Source organism: Anser brachyrhynchus (assembly GCF_964034855.1).
Source record: "Anser brachyrhynchus genome assembly, chromosome: 8".
Lineage (NCBI taxonomy): Eukaryota > Metazoa > Chordata > Aves > Anseriformes > Anatidae > Anser > Anser brachyrhynchus.
Window position 1 is genome coordinate 22866235 of NC_137702.1, and position 19344 is coordinate 22885578.

Sequence of the window (19344 nt, forward strand, 5' to 3'; positions counted from 1 at the left end):
CATTCAGTACCCCTAAGAACTGTCCAGCAGCTCAAAGGGACAAATGCACGTAACAAAATTTTTGCTCCCTGCATGCAGCCAGAGCTACTCTTTCAAGGAAATCTTCCCTGCTCATTTTACCTCTTGAGCAGCAGCACAGCTCCCACTGTAAGAGCTTCCACACCATTCCCTAGCATTTCTATCATTTGGAGAGGAACACCTCACACAGGAGGACACACAAACCCCAGTAGTGCTTGCCACACCTACTGCCAGGAGCTTCTTCTGAACAGGAGTCCACCAAGAAGAGATTGCAGCCTGCCATCACACAAACAGCAGCACTCAACTGGTTCTGTTGTACAAGCTGCCTGCTGTTCTCATGGAGAATGGAGAACTATTTGTCTCACTTCACAAACGCTAAGAAACCACTCAGACACAACACAAAAGAGCAGCCTCATTAGAAGAATGTGAATCACAAGCTGTGCATGTATTTAAGAGCCGTACTAAAAATTTTGCATTTGGTTTGGCCCGTTAACTGAAAAACAAAGTGGATTTGGTCCAGACAAGAAGTTATTTTATTCTTCCTTGTAGACAATGTTTTTCTCCTGTTTGCTGCCAGGGCATTTACTTTAGAAACCAATCACACAAGGCTAGGATTATGAAAAACGGTAACATTTCCCTTTTGTCCAACACTGGAAGAATGCTCACAGGGATTAAGAAAACAAATTCAGATCCTTTCTTTAAAAGTTCAGCTCTACACTTCACCCTTTCAATGACAATACTTTCCACAAGCAAATAGACTAGCCATCAAACTCTACTGTACTTGGAGCAAGTCACTCATACGCTCCGCATGAATTATGCCATGCGGAGCAAAATGAGAGCAGTGCAAGAGCAAAGCAAGCTTCCACACAATATTCTGTTGTGTACAGCTTTGGTTTCTCTTTCCAAGGTGATGATTAGAGGCACTGAATCTGGGTTTTTCACATCTCGGGAAATTTCACATCTCGGGAAAGCAAGTAGTTTAACCACTTGTTGAATTTACCCAAATTCTCACCTTAGTCCACTGAAATTACACTTCTGGCACATAAAACAATCACATGGTAAATGTATAAAAAAGAAAGATCACTAAAAACGATTTTTAAGTACTTAAGCAAGGCCATCATCACAAAGTTCTCAGCAAGACCCTGGTGACCACCAAGTACAAGATTTTATTAAAGAAGTGAAGTCACACAATTAACAAAATCTCTTTCCATACCTCTTCAAGTAGCTCGTGTATGGAAAAACCTGAATACAACAGGCTATATCCCACAGGCCTCCACAGCTCTGCTCCAGCTTCTGATCAGCAAGTCTGAAGCCAGATTTCCCTCAACTGCACCCAGTTCTTTGAGATTGAGCATAACAAAGATCAGCTGTAGTTGATTAACTTGGGTGCCTGGAGGGAACAAGAGGAGTTTTGTCACATACAATACTTCAGACTTGTGAAGAGAAGCCGCGAAAACTAGCAAGTAGTGTTGACTGGCAAAGCTAAATGGGGAAGCAGGCACTGGCACTATTAAAAAGAAAAGGCTAATTAAAATGGAAACAAAACTAAGCAGAATTTCTCATGTCTGTGCTTTCAACAGCAGCCTCAACATGCTGGAAAGAGGGGCAAAGATGATGGTCCTTCTCTGATATATCCATGCCATACTTGGTCCATTCCTTTGCTAGCTCAGTTGAAGCCATTCCACCTCTTCCACTTTCAGACTCAAACTACGTTTGTAGCCCTCCTGCTCCCAAGCCACCACAAGTCGCTTGGCAAAGCTGCACATCCTCCAGGACCGCAGACTGTCAAAGAAAGTCATCTCAGTGCTCCGTCCTAAACTTCTGCTTGACAAATCCTGTCCTTTCCTTCCTTGCAATCTCAGCTCTCCCCTGAAACACCTACTACACTTAATTTATACTCATCTCAAACCCAGAGCTAAAGACTGAAAGGCACAGCATGCACAAATGTTAAATTTCAGTAGGCTGAGTCAACAAACTTGACCTCTTGGCATTAGGATCTGTATGGTAACTTGTCAACAGCTGCTGAGATGTGTTAGCACTTTAAGGTGACCTGCAAATGTAAGCTGAAGGGTACTGACTTGAATAATGTGTGTTTAATGCCCAAGTAACCTGCATAAAAGGGGCACCTAGCACACGATTATTTTATTATTAAGGTTACAGCCTTCCTTGAGCCAGGATACACAAAGTGATGAGTTGGAGAATTATATGAATCACCATATCAAGACAGGTCTCGCGAATCACAGAGCTGACTTAAAAAACAAAGTAATTGACAATATTTCCACCTACATTTTCTAATTAGCACACCACAAAATAAGTATCAAATGATTCTACGGGGGGGAGATAGGTCAGACTGCACTTGCCTCCAACCACAAAAAAATGGGTTGAAATCTTCCAACTCAAGGGAAGAAGGACTGTCCACGGAGTCAAGTACTTCCAGAAGCTTCACTGTCTGTGCTAGCAAAACTTGCCATAGATCACCTTAACAGCCACTTCAGGAACAGACTCTGATTTTCGCAGCCAGATCTTCTGAAGAGGCCTATGCTCAAGTCCAAGTGAATGGCATTTGAAGATAAATTCTCCTCTCCACATTAGAATCAGACACTAGAGAGCAGATATCTAACTGCTGAGTTTAGTCTGACTCTAGTATCAAATGGGGGATTCTTGGGAGCAGGGACTTCGGTGATATGAGTTATGCCATTGCCTGGGGTGACTGGTACCCAGAAGCCATCATCCAAGCCGAACCAGACTACCTAGCAAGACCCCTCTCAAATGAGAGAATATATTTTCTGACCAGCTTCCACTTCTCAGTCTACTTTTCTGAGAACTGTCACTGTCACCAGGATAAGGAAAAAACGTACAGAGGGATTCCAAATGCCATTTTTCTTCTTCCTAGCTCAGCCCAGGGGAGGATATTAAGTAAAAGCATGATTGTGAGGCAGAAGGAATAGAAAGATCTAAGGAACTTCAGAATATATCAGATAGCCACTACATTAATCACTGACAGGATTAGGGTTTCCAAATCAGTGTAAGTTTTCATGGTATTAACTTGCATACTAAACAGCAATAAGGCCGTGCTGAGGCTGATTGTAAAATTGAGAAAGCAAATAATCCCTAGAGACTACACAAAGGTAGAAGAGAAAGCTCAGTTTCACTGTTGCATTCCACTTGTTCCATTACATCTGGATACACCAGCTGTGTTGGACTGAATATATCCCAAACCCAACATATCACAGAAAACTTAAACGATGTCTTGCAGTGTTTTATGCATTTAGGGCTCCACAATACAAGATCCTCAACTCCCACTTAAAAATGAGCACTCAGCAATCCTTACAGCCAAATCATACTAAACCTTTTTGTAAATCTACCAGAGCAGCTTCTAGATAGCATCAGCCAAAGAACATACAGGGAGTAATAAAAGCTCCGTCTCGAGAGCTCCAATACACAACAGTGATCAGATAATCCTCTGCTTTTTCTGGCCACCTTATTGTCTCCATAGATTTCCCCTATAGGCAACAAAAAGTTTTGCTTGCATCAGAAGTATGCACATGATCGTAACATAAATTAGACCGTCAAGCTGGAAGTCTAAAAATCAGTACCGTCTAGAGGTGAGGCTGACAATGCCTGGAAGCTTCTAATCTTTTTATTTAGACCACTATGGTAACGTGAGGCAGAACACATAACCAGCTTCATAAAAACCAGAGGTAGCTGGTAGCTTCGTCAGCTAAGCTCCCTGAAGTGGTTGGCTATTTTTCCTAGGTGTTCCTCTAATATTACAAGCATCATCCATGTGTCAGCTCAAATGATTCTCAGTTAGCAATCAAAGCTATTTTTAAAGACCAGAAGACTCTTTCAAGAGCTTAAGAGGACCTAGGAATAAATCTACTGGCAACTGCATTATTTTAGACTTCCATCTAAACCTGCATCTGGAAAGATGATTTGAATGATAAAAAGTTGGGTGTGGTGAGAGTTCCTTGGCAAAGAGAGAAGCGACCCAGCAATTTTTAGGCACACTACATCATGATGCAAACAGCTTTGCTATCCCTGCTGAAATGTCTGTGTTGGAACAAAACATACCTAGGAGCGCAGTGAGTTTGGGGAGCAGACCAACTTGCACCATTTTATTTCTCAGGCCTGTGTCAAACGAGAGATTTAGTAAGAGCCGAAGAGTGATGTTCAACAGGTCTTCATGTTCACAAGGTACCATTTTCACAAGTTTTTCAACAATATCCATTTCTACCTGTATATCAAGAAAAAGAAAAACCCATAATCCATCCAAACTTAGCTTTGTCTTCAAGGTAAAAGCCCTCTCAGTGTGCTACAGATTCACATGCAACCATGCACACGTGGACATGCAATTTGTACCCGCAACAGTAACCATCAATACATTTTCATCTCAAGCAGCTTCACATACATCTTCGTGCTTGAAGTATTCTAGATTGGTTTGCTGTGTCATGTTGATTCAAAAAAAAAATCAGCCAAACGGTTCAGATGCCTTGGAAATATTCTCCATGATTAGAATACTGTAAGAATGTCATCTGAAGAAATCACTTGCAAGACTAGATAGGGGTGGAAGGCAGGCATACATGGAGAGTGGTGAACCCATTTAAGTGGGAGCAACCCTGGAGCAACTGATATTAAAGTAAAAGATACCCCACCAAAAAAGCCAGAATTGGCATCCAAAAGGAGCTTGAGACCTTTCCTTATGAATTTGAAATGAACCCCTAGCCAGAGCTTTGCATGTGCTCTCAGAAAAGACATGAGCCTTCCTGTATGTTAATTTAATAGAAGTATGAAAGTCATCTTGAAACATGTATCACTTCCAAATTAAAAAGTGGAATCCAGGAACTGAGAAGTGGTATCAGATCCTGAGATCATGTTCACATTACCAGCCAGAAAAGACATCTGAGCATTGACTGGCAAGACTTCAGAAAGCTTTTTATCATATTTTAAACATCATTTCTCTGCTTTTATTTGATAAAAATCTTTTAAAAGCATTCTTTGTCTCCCAGAACCTTCTTTGGCGAGAAGGAGCAACATAAAATTATTTAGTATTCTTCAAACTTATATATGGATGTAACTGGCCCTCCAGTTACAAATACACAGAGAATTAATTCTAAAAAAAGAAACTACAGTTCTCCTCACGTGGCATAGGGCAATAATCAAACAACTGGATACCTTTGATCAAAAACAATCAGATACCAAGAACTCCTACTTCACTGCTTTGAATTTAATACAGCACTTGAATACCAAAGGAAAGAATGTGCTATAAATAAGCAGATTATTTAGTTTTACTTAGAAACAGACATTGCACAACTAGTCTTAGCTCATTTTTGCCTTCAATATTTGTGTGTTATAGCCTAATAAACGTATTAGAACATCTCCTTCATAGGTACCTTCCTTAATAATGCTTTGGAGGAAAAAAAAGCATGCATCTTTTATCAAACAGACAGCCGACTTGTAGCATACAAACCTTTTTAAAAGCCTTTTCAAAACATTTCAAACACTATGCAATAAAGTAAACTCAACAATTTTGTTTCATTTGTCTTTCCATGGAATCGGATGGAATGTGTAAAGCATGCCAACAAATAAGTAGGCTGTAGAGCTTATCCTTATTTTCCTAATAAAGTCCTTCAGGGCACTACACAGCTATAAAAGAAATCTAAGACCAAACACCTGATAAATAGTCTATATTCCTCCAACACAGATACTTTGCATCTTATTTTTGTTAAGAAACAGGATATTCCCATATAAATAGGTGGGATACATGTTGTCTACCGTGTTCAATGCATATGCACGTGTGTGATAGTTCCAGTTACAAAGTTGCAATTAATTTTCTATTACATAAATCTTTTAATCTCCTAAATATAACATTAATCTCAGATTACCTCTTGGATAAGGAAAATCTATCATTTTTATTTAAATAACTGTCATAAAGGCATAGAAATGAAGGTGCGTATCTACTAAAATCCACTGGGAATTCAGTAAATCAAATACTTGGCTAGAACTTAAGGACGTTTTTTCAGGAAGAAAAAAGTCTACAGTTTCAGAAGTTTGAGATTTCATCTCCAAAAGTTAAAGGCACCTTCCTTCTTAGAAGACAAAGATAACTTAGGAACGTAGTAGACTAGTCTAGCAAACCACAAAAGGTTCACTGTTTTTCCAAGACAACACATAGCAGAAACAATATGTTGTCAGAAAAGTCAAGTTTAGGGAAAGGATCATGGACATCTCTAGAAGCATGCATATGATAAAATTTTGGGGTGCTAAGTTAAAAATTTGGAACTCCATATATCATATTTTGAGTTAGCTTCAGTCTGTCTGGGATAACAGCCCTTCAGAAATTTTTGCAGCATGTTGTATTTCTTTTTACTAATTTTCTCATAAGGAGAGAAGATAATCAGGGCTACAGAATCAGGGTGGCAAAAGACATATCTCCCTCTTCCTTCCACCCACACAATGTTTTCAGAGACTGCATACAGTTTTCGAACACTGCACTGGAGTACTACAATCCTTACCATATCATTTTTGTTCTCCATAAAAATGCTGAGTTTCTTCAAGAAAGATACAACCAGGATAAGCAGCTCAAAATTATCACGGTCCAGTGCTTTCACTAACATATGGACAATGTTCTTGTTTCGCATCTTCAGCTCAGTGCGAGTATCCTCCGCGAGATTCAGGAGCAGGTAAAGCGCAACTAACAGAGTCCAACATAAATCATACCAACAGGTCAAAGACAATCGAACTAAGTGGGTCTCCACATACACATTAAGTGCTTAAGACAAGACTTTCAGAAGCATTCCACTCACTTCCCAATGCATTTTAAACAAAATTGATCATGAACGCTTTTTATTCCTGTTTAGAAAGCATTAAAAAAATTAGTTCTAACAGTGGTTTTGTAAAAAAATAAAATCGTAGACTATGATCACTAGAAGCTTTTTTTTTCTTTCAATTCCAATGGGAGCCATTAGAAAGTTTTCCCAGGAAAGCTCTGCCACTCAGACCATATCAGTCTGACATTAAGTATATTTGAATACAAAAACTGAGACAGGGTAGAAGGTATTCAACCTGAGTCAGATGAAGGCCAACTTAAAAATAAATAACTCAAACAGACCAAAACAATCAAAAAACCACCACCACCACCCCCAACATCACTAGCAAGGAAAAGTTAAGCTGATCGCTTTTGCTGTTTTCTCTAAGACTGACAGATCACATGGAGAATTGTTAGCATACTGTCAATCTAATTAAGTACTCGTCTTCTCCCTATTCCTTGGCAAGATATTCCACATTCATATACACATTCAGTATGTTTAAGTTGTCATGGTTATAACAATCATCTGAATAAAACCCTCTACCCACACTAACCAATAAAGAAATACTTTGCTATTTGGATTCCATACCTCTGAGTAGCTGTTCCTGCTTGACAACCAGCCCTTGGTATTTCTTATAAGTTTTCTCATAGTCCTTTTTCAGGGTTTGGTTTTCAGGATCTTCATCAAGTAAATTACAGAAGTTAAGGAGTTCAGATAGAAGTTACATAGCCTGTATGACCATTGTCCTCAGATGCGTTATTCAGCCAGTGGAAAGCCACCACCTCAGCCACAGCTTGCTACACCTCTAATCAACACTGATTCACCCCCCTATACTCCCCAAGTCTTGGATGTATTACATCTTAATAGTCAAAAAAAAAGTTTCTAAGACATACTGCTTATACAATAGTACACTATACAATACACTACACAAAACAATAAATCGTTTTTCTTGTGTTGTTCTCATAGCCTTCAAATAATCTCTTCAACAGATTCAAACTTCCCACGTCTGATTTTTTTGTACCAACAATTATATTTCCACTGCTTCCACTGAAGTTGCTCTATGCTGATCTTGTGTAACTCGACAACAGCCATCAAGAGAAGTCAAAAGCCCTCAAGCTGCCCCAGCATACCAAAAGGATATCAGCTTTCTTCTTTTTAGCAAGTTCTTCCTGCCAAAGCTCATGTCTCTTCAGCTCATGGTCTATGATATTCATACACAGAGCTCCGATTTTGTAGTGTGTGATTATTCCATGAAACTGAGAAAAACTACATTGAAGAAAAAACACCTCTGAGTAAAAAATATATGCAAACAACCTCAAAACTGTTTTGGCATCTAGGGTGGCAAAGTCCCAACACCATCACCTAATTATCATAAAAAAACAAGCAGGTATTTACTTCTCTGCCCTCTTATAGCATGCTTTTATAGGAAAATTATTTCAAAACAAACAACTCCCCAAAACATGAATATTTTTTCAAGTTTTCAGAAGTGCAAGCAAGCGTTTTCACAATAGAGTTGTCAAAGCAAAACAATTTTCAAGAGGAAATATAGTTCTTATAGTGATAATGCTTAATAACATGAATTTAAAAGGAAATACAGAAATAAATGTTTTGCCTTTTTGATTTAATATTATGGACCCAAATGGAAACTTTTTCTTCCTTCTAATGGGATGAAAACTCCAACATCTCCAAGTGTTGTTCCAAGTCAAAATAAAAACAAATTTCACGCATACAGGAGAATGTTTTCCAGTCAGCCCTTTTTTCTATATCTGAAGCACTTCAGAGGACCCTCTACTCTCAAAAAATATAATTGAGATCTATAATCAAGTCACAATGCAAATTCCATTTGAATTATTTTCTAGTCAGGGTATGCTGAAATGCTGGCATATCTCATTAAGAACAAACACTCACTTCAGTTTTGAATGCTGCTTCTTCCCTGTAGGAATGCTGAAGAAAATACAAGATATCAACGCAGCCTCTTACCTATAGGTCAAAATTCTTACTACTTTCTTCCCAGCTCTACCACACACTGCCTTGCCAAGGAGATTCTTTCTGTGCCTCAGTTCTGTCATTTAAAACGTGTGTTCCAAACTCAAAAAAATTTTACCCTGTTTCAGTGAGGTGTTGTAATGCAGTGCAAAGAACAAATGAAAAGCCACCAAGCACAGAAAAGTTCCTGATGTTCCTACACACAGGGCCCTGAACTTACCTTGAAAAACAGAAGAAAATATAAATTATATTGGTAGCAAGTTCCACGCTTTGTTTCCAGTCTTCCCTCAGCACTCTAGCCAGTGCACCCAGGGCAGTTTCTGAAGGAAAACGAGATTGGGATGAGCATTAGCATTTCACCTCCCTCCTTTTATCTCGTAAGACAGAATTTGAATACACTTTATTCTACATCTATCATTTTTAATGGATGATTTTCAGATCTATCTCACTTTAATGTGTAACACTGTTCAAAAATTCTGTTTGCAGGTGGTACTAACATAAAGAGTACCCTGAGCAGCCATCCAGATACAAACCCTAAGAGGAGGTGACACGCAAGGATACTGCAACCAAACATTAGTCATCTTAAACCTGCTACTGACCCTAAGATGCCATCGCCTCTGCCACCCATATGTTACATATTACACTGTGGCCCCTATTGACAACATCAACACATTCACTTCCAAATTCCCCTTAAATTCCACCTAAATCTATGACTACAATTTTTTCATCCATTACTTTCTGTTTATGTACTCCCATTCCAATTCTTGGAATAATCTTACTTGCAGACATTGCAGAACGGGTAAAGCACATGCTGAAGTCATCACAAACTTGAGGAACGAGGAGGCAGAAGGATCAATAAAATATATAAAGGATGCAAGGAAAAAAAGGACTATATTAACAAGACACCCTCCCTTTGGAAGTCTGTTTTGGGTTGTGTTTGTTTTTTGTTTGCTTGACTTTCTTTTACACATTACAAGGGCTTTCTTTCATACCTCTGTGGAAAGGAGGCAACAGGAAATGTGTGTATGCACAGGTACACATGTATTTACAAACACACATTAGGTGTTCTACCAGGCACATTTTGAGAGCTACTTCAGTGTGGAATACATATGCAGACATAATGACACTAATGTCAATGTCTTATAAATTCTAATACGATTTTAAAATGGATCCTTCTTAAACAAGAGGAGTATGCTAAACAGTGAAATAAGTGGGTGATGCATCCACATTCAGTTTATTAATTCTTTTGGAAACTCAACAGCTATAATTATGTCAGACTGCAGATCTCATTTTCAAAACATTTCATCTACAGTCTGATCTTCAGGGTACTTTTTTTTGTTGTTTCCAGCACCAGTGCCAACTTAGGATTAAAAAAAGTAGGATCAGAAAAAACAGATGACACCTATTGAGACTTGGAGGATTTCTGGTCTAGAGCCACCTACGAACAACCTAAAATGCATCCATTTGTACAGAGATCTAACTGAAGTTTGACAGCCAGTTTTTATTATGAAATTAAAATCAGTCTAGCATATTACTGAGGACAAGCATAAAGCATAACTACAGTATATAGCGAACTACAGAAAATCTTAAATGAAAGGTGAACTGCTTTTCCCTCAAGAAAGCTCCACAAAAACAGCACAGCATTAAGAAAAGTTTAAATCCCTTGTTACCGTTGATAAGCAGTTCTTCCAGATTATCAGGATTCCTAGCAAGCTGCAAGATGAGGGCAGAGCCGCGCACCTTGTCAGGAATGTCCTCATACAGTAACTCAATGTACTCATCCATGTCATTGATATTGGCAACTTCATCAATCTGAAAGCAGTCATAAGCAACGGTTTTGCAGATAAAGAGATATCAATTCAACACGATTGATCACAATGTGTTTCGGTCACAAGACAAAAGAGCACACAGCTTTGAGTTAAGATGTTTGGAAAAAATAAAACGAGAAAAAAAAAACAGATCCAGAATCACTGCCAATGAACACCAGGAAATCTGAGAAGATTTAATTACAAAAAAACAAAGGATGCTCAGACATGACTCCCTGCATCCTGTCCTATGTTCCAGACCTCACTTGCTGTCCTGCTGCGTGCTATAGTTGGAGGGGGAAGTAGGCAAGTCAAATATTTTACCCTTTATGGAGATGATTTTTATTCCATTGTGCAATATTTCTAAACCAAGTTCTTTGTTTAAAAAACGAAAAAAAAAACCAGCATTAAACTTTTCTCCTCCCCACTTATATAACCACTTATTTTGTTAGTAAGTGTTTTCTTCATTTCTCATCTAACACCAATATTTACCTCCATGCCTTCAAATGGGGGCGGATCTTTTGGCTTACTGGATTTCTCTTTCTTTTCTACAATGAAAAGACACAGTTGCAGTTAACTTAGACATATTCACAGACCAAAATATACTATTTCTACGGTCTACATTCTGGTAAAATCAAGGTCAAAGTTCTCTTGCGTCCAGCCGACCTGTCAGACCAACACTTCTGGGTATGCCAGGTTTATGAAACTAACCAGCCCGCAGGGAACGAAATAAATCCTCAGATGCCTTCGACTCCTCAGCCTAAAGGACCAGTTACAGCCCACTTAGCTGGGCAGAGAGAGGGCAATAAGCCCTACTGCAAGTTCAGAGCAACTGAACTCACTTCCATACTGAGGTACCTTAACAGCTTTGATTCTGCTTGCACACTGTGGCAAAGCTGCCCTGTGATACACCATGACAAGTATACATAGAATAAAAGAGGGCAAAACACCTGAAGCAATCACAAAGCACGTAAGTAACATTAATCTTTGTTTTCAACTCATTCCATGTATTTGAAAGTTCTCAAATTCTACTTGAGAACAGAGCTTACCATTTCATGACTGCAAGAAACCTTGCCGCCCATGGCTGAGATAACGCACAATCAGATGCTAAGCATGAAATCATCCCTCGAGCAGAACGTTTATCTTAAACTTAAGACACTCAGGATGACCATCAAGATGCCTCGGCATCAGAGCAGAGAATTATTGTACTCAGTAACTTGTTCACCAGTAACTTAAGAATTTCAGACACGAGTATTACCCCAAGCTGCTACACTGTACCAAAGCTCGTCAGGCTGTAAAAGTCCTCACCCCACCTTTACAGACAGTGTGAATTCTGCCAAGGAACACTATCCCCGCCTTGCACCAGGTGATGACTGAGATCTTTTTAGGAAGATCCTCCTAACGGTCTTTGATGTCATTGCAAGGGCAGATGCAACATGAAGAGGCTGCACCGAACAGTGGAATTTGTACCTCTCAAGTCTTGCTAAAGCACACGGCAGACAGCAATAAATACCAATACTAAGCTTAACCAAAAAAGATATTTTGGTTGGTAACATAACAGTTTCCCACACACAGACCTCACTCCACGACTGTCATTGTTTCCAAGTGTGGTATAACTAGACATCTTCCCCATTCTCATCTCTGGAGAGCTTGTACATCAAGATGTCAGCTAAGGAAAGCCTCACGCTGCTGTTTTCCATATTGAAGCAACCCAGTCCCAAGCTACTTTGTTCCTGAGTTATTTACCTTTTCCAGCTGAGGCATCTCTGCGATTCTGTAAATAGTACAACAGCTGTTCTACTTCTGCAAGCTTGGAGGGGTGAATGAGCTTGCATTCTTCAACCACCTTTCGAGCCAGGGAAGCAATGTCTGTGTTTGCATTAAGACTCTTTAGCCGAATGCTGCAACAGAGTCAGACAGGTCTGTTCTCAGTTTTAAGATATTCGTGTCCTGAGTCCTTTGATTTAAGCTTACACAATCAGGAATTTGTTGAGGCAGAAATAATCCAGATATCCCCAACGTCTGTGCCGTGGCTTACATGGGTAACGTGAAAGCAGCGGTTCTCTACAGTCCTAAAGGGTAGGTAACTGTCAACCAGATTTGACAGAGTACAAATGTCCATCAGCTGACAAGCAGCAACACTTGCAGCTTAGAAATAAATATTACAATAGTTCTCTGGATTTTTTCAATAGGGAATATTTTAACACTCAGAAGAAAAACACCAAATCTAAAATGTAGATGCCACAGCAAAATCAGTAGCAGTAGATGGACTGAAAGAACAGGAGATATGCAGGCTAACAGCTAGAGTATAAGGCTGCCAGAAGGTTCAACAGTACTGCATGCTCCAACGTTAGCCATCACTTGAGTAGGAGCCAAACATCCCACTTTTCTGTGCCTCATGTTTCCAGCATGTAGAACGGGAATAATCACTTTTATTTACAAAACACCTTAAAGTACACAGATAAAAACCAGTTTACAACATGTTTTAGATGTCAGCTCTCCTAGGCACATTACTTCACGCCTTCTAAACCCTCTGTTAATCTAGTGCTAAGTTGTACAAAGATTAAAACTTATTATTTCTTACAGGCTGGTGATACTCTGAGTTACTGAATTTATGGCTTGTAAAACCAGATAAGTTATCAGAACTTATGACCTTACATTTTCTGGCATTCTTTGCGCTCCCCCAGCATGGGGTCTCCCATCTCTCCCAGAATCGTTGCTTCCACTTCATAGTGAACAATGAGGGCTTTCTCAGATGGATGCACATCTATGTTGCCTCCTTTTACCTTCCTGCCACAAAGAGGAAAAAAAAATGAATTACTGATCAATTGAAAGCCTCAAAAAACATGCTGGAATATAGATCACTAACAACGACCCATTTCCAGTTCTATTCATATCCTTAACGCAAGCATTGCTCTCCTTCTGTACCACATTTCTTCATTTCAGACAGCTGTACCATAGTTCTCAAGCACTGCCTCTAGTATGTACAGAAACACCCAAATCATTGGCTATTCTTAGTCATGGAAGTCAAACACGGAAGAAAGAGGATTAATCTTTAATTAAGTCTCACAGCTCTCTTAAGGAACCACGATAAGGAAAAAGATGTACTTCACAGGGAAGGTGAATTACCCAGCTGATTCCCTCACCAGTATTTCAAAATCTTCTGCTAATGGCATCGACCTAGTGGGACAAGTACTGCCGCTTACGAAGGAGAATTTTTGCCCAAAGACTGTCTTGGTAGGCGCATAGCTAAATCTTGACAGTTCTACTTATTTGTAATTGATTTTTAATTCCAAATTCACTATTCTCTCCCGAAGCACAGACATCTTCACCTCGCTGTGCTTGTTGCCAGGTTTAGGCAATTACCAGATCAGCAGCTGGCATCAATAGGTATAAATCAAGCACGGGTAGCTGCTTTACTACAGCTACAGGCAGTTGGGAAAAGCCAGCTGGGTTTGTCACTGCCAAAAGCTCCTGTCCTGCTTGCTTCTTTGTGCCAGCAACTCTGGTCACACAGCTACAAGGGCTACGTTTGGCCATGTTTTCAACTGATGGCAGAACCTCACCCGGAGAAAACAGTTACATGTCTGTCTTTAACCCGACACTTGCCTTTCCCCCTTGGTACTGCCACTAGAGTACGTACAACTACAGCACAAACCAAGCTGCTAAAACACTGCAGGTAAAACAAAAAATCCTAACGTGTTTAGGTTTTGTTTTTACATCAGATCATGTCAGTAAAGAGATTTACAGGTGGCTGTCTTCACAAGTATCATCGTAAGAGAGGTGTCAGCCAGCTGTGGCACAGGGTCGATGATCAAAGGAAACCTCTTAAGCCTCACAGAGCTAGAAAAGTTAGTAAATCTGGATGCAGCCTTTGGTGTAACCACTCTCTGTACAAAATGTTTGGAATGCATGCCTCCATCCACTCAGCTGCTATGGTGTCTGTTTTCCCTTCTGCAGAGATGCAACTGCAAAAAATACCTTTTTCTTAAGATTAACAGCTGCCCAAATAACCCCACAAACCACGGAAAGGACTGGGAAACAGAGAGCCTAGTTCAACTACAAGCCTTAAAGACTTAAAGCTACAGGGCAAACAAATATAGCTCGCTGCTAAAGAGCAACATCCTCCTTGATGAGACCATAGCAAAACTGCAATTATCACTTAACATTTTTGACGAGACTTTTTTTTTTTTTCCTTTAACTGTACTCTGAAGCGGATGCTTCATGTCAGTCTGTTCTCTGTTTTCATACAAAAGCCTCAAGAGGTCCAGCCTTGCAAGGCAGACAGCTTATGGGAAATCTATTTCAAAAGAAAGCAGCTTTCTCTCCTCACAGCCAAAAATATTTCCCCCGTATTTACACCTACCAGGAGATCCTAGCCACAAAACACTCCTCTTGACAGTCAAACCCCTATTAAGTCCTTCCTCATTTTTAGATAAAAGAAAGGGATCGGTGGAAGACAGGCCTGAAGGAGTTGGGTATAGTTTTACAAGAACTAAGCTGAACTAACAACTCATCACTGAAAAGGATTTGATCTTCCCATCGTTTCCCTGCTCCTGGCAGACACCTTGGTTCAGCATGAGTGATCGTCAAACCCTTCCACAGCCACTTGCAGCAATCCAGCAGAAAACTCGTTATGTTTGGGGCAGAGGGAGTTTTTCCACTTTTACTCTACTGAAGTGCTCTGTAGAAAGGGAATAACACTTCCTAGCTATGAGCAGGGATGAAAAGGAAGCCTTGAAACCTCCTTTTGGCAGCAGTAAACCACTGATGAGCTTAGCAACAGCAGAACCTCGGCCTAAGACTGCTTAAACAGTTTTAGCATTTCCTGTATTTTTTCCTCTTACGAGGGACAGATGGGTAAGCTGGTGAACTTACAGCTGCAGAGATTTTCTGTCCTCTCGTCCTGATAACCACCCTCGCTGTCTGAGCTACTTCCTGGCTAAGTGATTCACAAATCAATTCACATCTAACCTCCCCCCTCTGAAAAACCTTATCTTGTGAACTGCCTGGAGACCTATGCTGAAGTGCACCACGCTGCCACTAAATCTGTGTTCTGTTTAAAGAGATCACTGCATTCAGATTGCCAGCATCATCCAAAAAAAATAAAAAATAAAAAAAACCCTGATTTAAAGAACTCCCCCAATCAACAAACATCTACTTTACCGATTTTTCTATCCATCTTGAGTTTGTAAGCATCCAGTAATTTCATAAAACATTTAAACATACAGACATCCTCGCAGCTGGTGGAAGCAGCAATGCACTGGGGAACTCCTGCACACATCTGCCTGTCCTCCCCCTTCACTGCCTGCTTTGTCAACAAGAATCCCACTCTATTAAAGGTTTAAAAGAGGAAGGCCTTTGCTACAGACAAAAGCTGTGCCAGCTGAGCTCACATAGCCAAAGCCAGTGTGTGAATGCCCTTTATCGACTAATTCCTTCAGGGGGAAAAAGCAAAACCAAGCTATCCTAATTAAAAGTGGCACAAATCGCGCACGTGGATAAGGCTGAAAATCCAATAACAAATCCTAGCGAGTCTGATGGTGGAAGGTGGGCTGCTCATGGAGGACAACAAAGGGAAACAGAGACCAGAGAAACTCCAGACTTGCACACGAGCCTAGTCATGTTAAACAGCACTTCAGCTGTTTTTGGGTTGCTCTCTAAAAAGAAAAATAACGATGCTTGTCGCAGTGATAATTACATAAAGAAGATTCCTGCAAGGTCACATAAGATGGCACAAACAGAATATGCAAGGCTAGAAATGGGTACTGTTGTGACACTGCAGCTATTTCCATACAGGCAGCCCTTGGAATTTTACCTGTTATCACATTTATATGCCAGAATGTCATGTAACATCATCTAATGCTCATCAAAAAATATCAGGAGTTTTTTCCACCATTTTCGATTAAAGATCTTAATACGTGGCATACTGGGGAAAAAAGCAAAACCCAGACAGCCTAACAGCAACTTCTACAAATGCTACTGAATACCATGGGAAGGAAAGGGAAGATTTCAGGAACTCCACAGAATTCAAGGTGCGATGGGTAAAATCACCCACATGGTGAGAGAAAGTGACACTGTTCACACATCAAGCCTAAAAGAGGCTTTCGTGGCCTGACACCTTGTGGGGTTGCTAGCTAGTGCTTTTGCTCTGAAACAACTGATAGAGATCTAACGTTTGCCTAATCGGACGCCTAATTTGTCAGCTGACTAGCCTCACTGCCAAATAGATGAAGGCACCATTCATCCATCACATCCCTAACATCAAGTGCAGATCACCCGCTGTATATGCCATGGTGACCCCTCAGGATCATCAGATCATCGGGACCCCTCAGAGTGGGTGGAAACACTGTCCTTTCTTAGCCATGCTGCCCCCATCGAGCCTTCCTCCCCATCCATGACCCATCCCTAGCTATTCCTTACTGTCTCTTCCCGTTCTGTCACTTTGCCCTCTTCAAGCCTCAACTCACACTCCACTTCCCCTCCTCCAGACAGAACCTACCCCACAACCAATGCCACCCGCTCGCACCCCCTCCAAGAATCCCCCATCTCACCCTTTCATCCCTCACCTTGTCACCCCATCCTTTCCTCCCAATCTGCTTCTACATGGACATGTACCACAGCTCACTTCTCACAATCATCTTCCCACCCTCAGTTTACCATCCCAAAACACTTGTTTTCCCCCTTATTACCTGATATTAGTATTACCTCAATCTACCACGCCGTGCTCTAACATCCCCTCCAAACCAGTTTAGCTCCCTGTTGCAACCTGAATGTGCCCTTGCTGCCCAACATCTCCCCCCAGCCTGCATCCACCATTCCCCACCATAATCACCTGCCCCATCCCAGCCCCTACAAACCTCCCCGCTCATCTCCTAATAGCATCCGCTCATCTCTGCGCTTGCTTCAACCCAAACACACACCACAGTGCCACCACAGTCATCCTGAAGCAGGGCATCTCTCCAAAATACAGCCTTCCTCCTGCCAGTTGCCACCAGCATGCCGCCCATCCCAAACCCAGCTCCCAACCTTCACTCCCCCCTAACCAGCCGCCACCAAGCCCCTGCCTACCAGGCATCACCCCTCAGCTTGCCCCAAAGCCCCCAGCTCCCCTTCCCAAAATATTCACCCACCCCCATCACCCCAAAGCCTCCTGCCCGTCTTCCTCCCCACCCCACAACCTCCAACCACCTCCCAAACCTCCTCAATCCCAAAAACCTCCCCTCCCAAACCGCTCCCCTCCCCACACACAACGCCCCTTCCCTCATTCTCACCCACAGCAGCCCCCGACCCTTCTCCTAGCTCCCACCCCCCCCCCAAAACCCAATTTCAACCTCCACAGCTTCACCCCTCACCAAAACCCCACGCCTCAGCCCCTTCTCGCGCCTCCCCACCCCACGACCTCCATCCCACCTCAGGGGACACCAGGTCAACCCCCACAGCCCAACCCGCAGCGCCTCAGCCCTCCGGCCGCGCCTCAGCCGCCCCCTCCCCGCCGCACCCCGCTCCCCTCAGCCTCCACCCCCCGGTGCCGGTGTCCCCGTCCCCGTCGCGGTTACCTCTTGAGGTACCGGGCGTCCTCGCCCTGCATGGCGGCGGGGGGGAGGCCGGGGCCGGGCGCGGCCCCTCAGCGGTGCTGTTACCAGGGTGAGCGCCAGCCCCGCCCCGCCGCCCCTCAGCGCGCAGGCGCCGCCGCCTCAGCCCGGGGCGGCCGAACGCGCATGCGGGCGGCGGGGCCCCGGCTGCGCCTGTGGGGCGGGCGCGGAGCCCCCCTGAGGGCGTGAGGTGGATGCTGGCTCCCTGCGTTGCTCGGGGATGGCCCCTGTGTCCCCCTCTGTCCCCTCAGGGTGCAGTGGCAATGTGTGCCTGGTTCCTTTCACCCCGCTCGGGGTGCTCCCAGCTGTTAGCTGCCCGCTTGCTGCCTCAGGGTTAGTCCCCTCGAGGGGCTGACAAGATGGCGCCTTGAGGAGAAGTGCGGTGCCAGTGGCCTGGTGGGGTGAGAATCATAGAATTACGGAATCATTAAGGTTGGAAAAGACCTTCAAGATCAGCTGGTTAACCATCACCTTACCACCACTATCCCCCACTAAACCATGTCCCTAAGCAACATATCCAACCTTTCATTAAACACACACAAGGAGAGTGAATCCACCACCTCCCTGGGCAACTCGTCCCAATGCCTGACTGTTCTCTTCTGAGAAGAAACTTCTCCTGATTTCCAACCTGAAGCTCTCCTGGCGCAACTTGAGGCCATTCCCTCTAGTCCTATCGCTAGTTATCTGCGAGAAGAGGCGGATCCCCAGCTCCCCACACCTTCCTTTGAGGGAGTTGTAGAGAGCAATAAGGTCTCCCTGAGCCTCCTCCAGACCAAACACCCCCAGTTCCCTCAGCCACCCCTCACAGGACTTGTGTTCCAGGCCCTTCACCAGCTTCATAGCCCTCCTCTGGACACACTCCAGGGCCTTGATGTGCTTCTCGTAGTGAGGGGCCCAAAGCTGAACACAGCATTCGAGGTGCGGCCTCACCAGAGCTGAGTACAAGGGAACTACCAATTCCCTGGTCCTGCTGGCTACGCTATTCCTGACACAAGCCAGGACGCCGGTGGCCTTCCTGGCCACCTGGGCACACTGCCGGCTCATGTTCAGGTGAGCATTGACCAGCACCCCCAGATCCTTTTCCTCTGCACAGCTTTCCAGCCACTTTGTTAGGGCACAGATCCTCAAACA

General features: G+C 42.6%; 2 protein-coding genes across 3 annotated transcripts in view; one reads left to right on the forward strand and one right to left on the reverse strand.

The window, feature by feature from the left end:
• The window catches only part of KIFAP3 (kinesin associated protein 3), a 67396-nt gene extending 49059 nt beyond the window's left edge, over positions 1-18337 (reverse strand). Inside the window, exons 1-11 of one of the 2 annotated variants that reach the window (XM_080601628.1) lie at positions 18178-18334; positions 13277-13408; positions 12365-12519; positions 11111-11166; positions 10484-10625; positions 9593-9640; positions 9034-9133; positions 7969-8093; positions 7416-7514; positions 6534-6712; positions 4093-4255 (exon numbers count right to left, since the gene is read on the reverse strand). In XM_080601628.1, the coding sequence (XP_080457754.1) occupies positions 4093-4255; positions 6534-6712; positions 7416-7514; positions 7969-8093; positions 9034-9133; positions 9593-9640; positions 10484-10625; positions 11111-11166; positions 12365-12519; positions 13277-13408; positions 18178-18209 (1231 nt within the window). In that variant the 5' untranslated portion in view covers positions 18210-18334. Of the gene's footprint in view, positions 1-4092; positions 4256-6533; positions 6713-7415; positions 7515-7968; positions 8094-9033; positions 9134-9592; positions 9641-10483; positions 10626-11110; positions 11167-12364; positions 12520-13276; positions 13409-18177 lie in introns of both variants that reach the window. The other variant, XM_080601629.1, reaches the window with a different exon arrangement.
• A 154-nt stretch (positions 18338-18491) lies between these two features.
• Positions 18492-19344, forward strand: part of NTMT2 (N-terminal Xaa-Pro-Lys N-methyltransferase 2) — a 31413-nt gene continuing 30560 nt past the window's right edge. Inside the window, exon 1 of the mRNA XM_080601634.1 lies at positions 18492-19263. The gene's annotated coding sequence lies outside the window, so the exon portion shown is untranslated. The remainder of the gene's footprint in view (positions 19264-19344) is intronic.